General features: G+C 38.4%; 1 protein-coding gene across 1 annotated transcript; it reads left to right on the top strand.

Annotated features, from left to right (window-relative positions):
• The first annotated feature begins 1,663 nt into the window (after positions 1–1,663).
• Positions 1,664–2,567, top strand: LOC141441061 (ommochrome-binding protein-like). The gene has a single exon (XM_074105689.1). It carries the CDS (start codon positions 1,675–1,677, stop codon positions 2,545–2,547), a length of 873 nt encoding a protein of 290 aa, XP_073961790.1. The 5' UTR covers positions 1,664–1,674; the 3' UTR covers positions 2,548–2,567.
• The last annotated feature ends 908 nt before the right edge of the window (positions 2,568–3,475 follow it).

The raw sequence follows: 3,475 nt of genomic DNA, 5'->3' as shown, positions 1-3,475 counted from the left end.
TTGCAATTAAAGTTCAAAGTTCCTTGACAAATCCACTAATTTGATTCTTGATCACTACTCAGGTTGAAACTCGCGCACCAAATAAATTTCAATGTACTCACAGTTTTACACTTGATAGACTCACTAGCTTTTCCTTGCCTTCTCTTTCCTCTCCCTCTCTCTCTCTCTCTTTGATGTGACGTCACTCTTCGTTGGTTACTCCTGACGGTAGTTCCTTATACCGTCTGCAAACTGCCGTAGCTAGATGGCGCCAGGTCTGCACTTTTTATCTTGCGGTAATTACTTCTACTCGCCACTTGATGGCGCCAGCTATCACAGTCCGCTGAAAATCCTCCTGTGACTTTGTACTAAAGGCACGGAACGAAGAGCCGTTCCACTGAACTTTTTAATGGAAAAAAGCCACTTTATAGGCTAATCCGACTCGACAGGACCATGTACGAGAGAGTACCTCGGCCGTGAGAGGGGAAGAACAAACTCCGTCTAGGTATAAACAAAATTTATTCTCAAACAAAACTCTGTATAACAGCACTACTTATAGTTTCTGACACGACCAAACGATACCGCGATTCAGAAATGCATCTGGACGTAACAGTGACATCTAGACCAAAATATATAAACTAAAACTGTCTTAAACACCTACTATTGTTTTCATTTTATTCAATGTACAAACACACCGTTTCTACTGCTTTATTGTATGTATGTATAACTGATGTTTCATTTTAAAGTTGTCAAATTTTATCATGTTCGTAGGTATATTTAGGTGGCGGTGATTGTTTCCCCTAAAAAATTGGGCTATATTTTCTTGGGCATTGCTTTGGATTTTCTTCTTTTGAATAATAGTCGTGCGAAGGGTTTAAATGTGTCTTGTTAATAATATACTAAACGGAAGTTTTTTGTTTAAAAATACACACCATATTTAAAAAAAACTAGTACGATACGCGCGTGCTAGCGTGCGTTCGTGCGAGCGTGCGTATGCGGGCGTGTGTATGTGTATGGTTTTTCGGCCTTGAATAGAATTTTATACTACCTATATTATTTTATTTAAATAGGCGTTACTTTTCGGAGATCCACATCAATGAACTGAAACAAATACTTTGCTCGCCGCGACCAGCGACCGCGACCTACAATTATGTAAATGAATCTGGACAACAACACATGCTACTTTTAATTCCTATATTCCTACGTGATCAGAGTCTACACCATTTGAAACTGGAGACAAAAAATGTGCGATTATTCTACATGCAACGTTAGTGAAATCTACGATTTAAGTTTTAGACATTACCGTGGGAATTTGATAATCTCAGAATTTCACTTTAACTTTTAACCAACCGACGTGTTCGACTGTTCACCTTTCCTAATTATTCACGTGCAAGGCCACGGGCAAACTAAAAACAGATGAACGCGTGAAGCAACCGAAAGACAACAGAAATTATACAGTTCAATTTAGGGAACATCAAAAGAATAGATTTTACGTAACTCTAATAATAATTAGCACAAAGGGTACTCGTTCATTCCACAACAAACTCAAATTACAATAGCATGAACGTAGCTGTTTAGAAAATAATATCAATTGACGAAAACATGGAAATATGAATACGTAAGCATTAGAAACATTTAGATTAGGCGCGGGCAAGGAAACAGCTCAGTCTAAAGAAACCATCAGAATATTCAGCAATGAAATTCTTAATACTCGTCACAGTCATAAATATGGCTGCAACAGCGAAGAAAAGTACAAAATACTGCAGCTTCCTAAAAAGCGATATACAAAAACATTGCTTTTTAAAAGAAGTCTTGGCGATCCAAAGCCACAGTCCAAATCAACTAGCCATAGACAGGAAATCGAATACACTGTATTTCAGCTTCGATAATGGACAAGGAGAATTTGTACCAGCAATGCTAAATCTGAACACTAAGCATATAAAAATCCTGAAGGGCGTAAAAGATGCTTTCGCTATAGCGAATAACAATGGCACCGGCGATACGTACTTCGGAGGCAGCAACGGGATCTACAAGTATCGTTTTAACGAAAAGAAACTGCTAAGACTATCCGTGAAGGTTGACGTCTGGTGGTTACATATTAGAAAGGACATATATTTCGTACAGTTTCCTTCGCTGAACGCGTTTGTTTATAAAGACAAAACCGTCAAATCAGTGGAGCAGCTGCGGAAAACGATTGTGCATCAATTTGTGTTTGACTCTGAGCAAAACGTTTTTTTCGTCAATGGTTCCGGCTTATATGGTATCAAAAAAGGTAGCTGGAACCATATCTTGTTGAGAGACCGACCGCCATTCTTTGCTATGGCTGTCGATGTCACAGGCCAAGTGTTTGTTAGCAGTGAAGATGGTATCTACGTTGTTAGTAAGCTGGCGCAGAAGGTCAAGCGCATCGTCACCGTACCGGGTGTTCAAGGCATCGCGTTTGATCAGAACAACTTCATGATATACTCGGATTCGCACGAACTGGCACGTTTAGTCCCCGTTTCAGCTGAAGCGTACTATCAGGGCTTGCCTAAAGAACAGCGAGCCAAAGCTGTCTATTTTTGTTAATATTGAAAAAATAGTGGCGTCCACTGTTCTGTGTTTAAAAACATGCGGGCGGCTTTGCTTAAATTTTAGTTTGTTTACACTGGTCATTCTTGCATATTATCAAGTCGCCGCGTTACACGATTTAGTATGTAAATTTTGAAAATCTGAGTGGTTCTGAGTGGTTTCAGGTGGCTGAAAGAATGAAGATACTTTCAACAGTTTTTTATTACATATACTTTTTACTATTAATTACTTTACACATATTTTCTATGGTAACCAAACGTCATGATAAGGGGTAGATTGAAGATACTAGGAGCTTATTCAAGGTAATCCTGATTTATGTATCCCCTATAGAATGTCACATATCACAGACTTAGGTTATATTTAAGATAAAACAAAAAACTGCATGCATGGAAAATCATGAATTATATAGTAAATTTACTATCTACTAAATAGCATGTATACTTAGGGGCTGTTTCACCATCCATTGATTAGCGTTAACCGACGGTTAAATGTGATGCCGTCTCCGTCTATTCGAACAAAACAAATAGAGGCGGCATCACATCTAACCGCCAGTTAACACTAATCAATGGATGGTGAAACAGCCCCTTAGACTAATTACGCGTGAGCAACTCAGTCTTTCGCTAACCGAGGCCACGCAAAATCCTTAAAATTAGGATTAAGGACTCGCTTTGATTATGTAAAATGCTTTTTTTTGCTTGAAATAAACAGCTTATTTTTTTACATGTATAATTTTTACCTCAAATTAGCCGATAGCATATTCCAAAGTTGACACGCTCGGTTTTTTTGCGGTTCATCATACTTGCATCATCTTTTTAATATAGGTACGTAGTGGCGCCCACGAGATAATGGGTTTTTGAAAGCTCCAAACGAACAATAACAGTCGTAGCAAGGAGCTATTTCTGAATGATAATTAATTAAGGGATTA

Source organism: Choristoneura fumiferana, chromosome 23 (genome assembly GCF_025370935.1).
Source record: "Choristoneura fumiferana chromosome 23, NRCan_CFum_1, whole genome shotgun sequence".
Classification (NCBI taxonomy): Eukaryota; Metazoa; Arthropoda; class Insecta; order Lepidoptera; family Tortricidae; genus Choristoneura; species Choristoneura fumiferana.
The sequence above is the reverse complement of the archived record's forward strand: the minus strand, read 5'-3'. Positions and strand labels throughout refer to the sequence as shown.

Bases quoted from the DNA above. Each gene is read 5' to 3' on its own strand.
- LOC141441061 (XM_074105689.1), top strand. From the start codon at position 1,675: ATGAAATTCTTAATACTCGTCACAGTCATAAATATGGCTGCAACAGCG.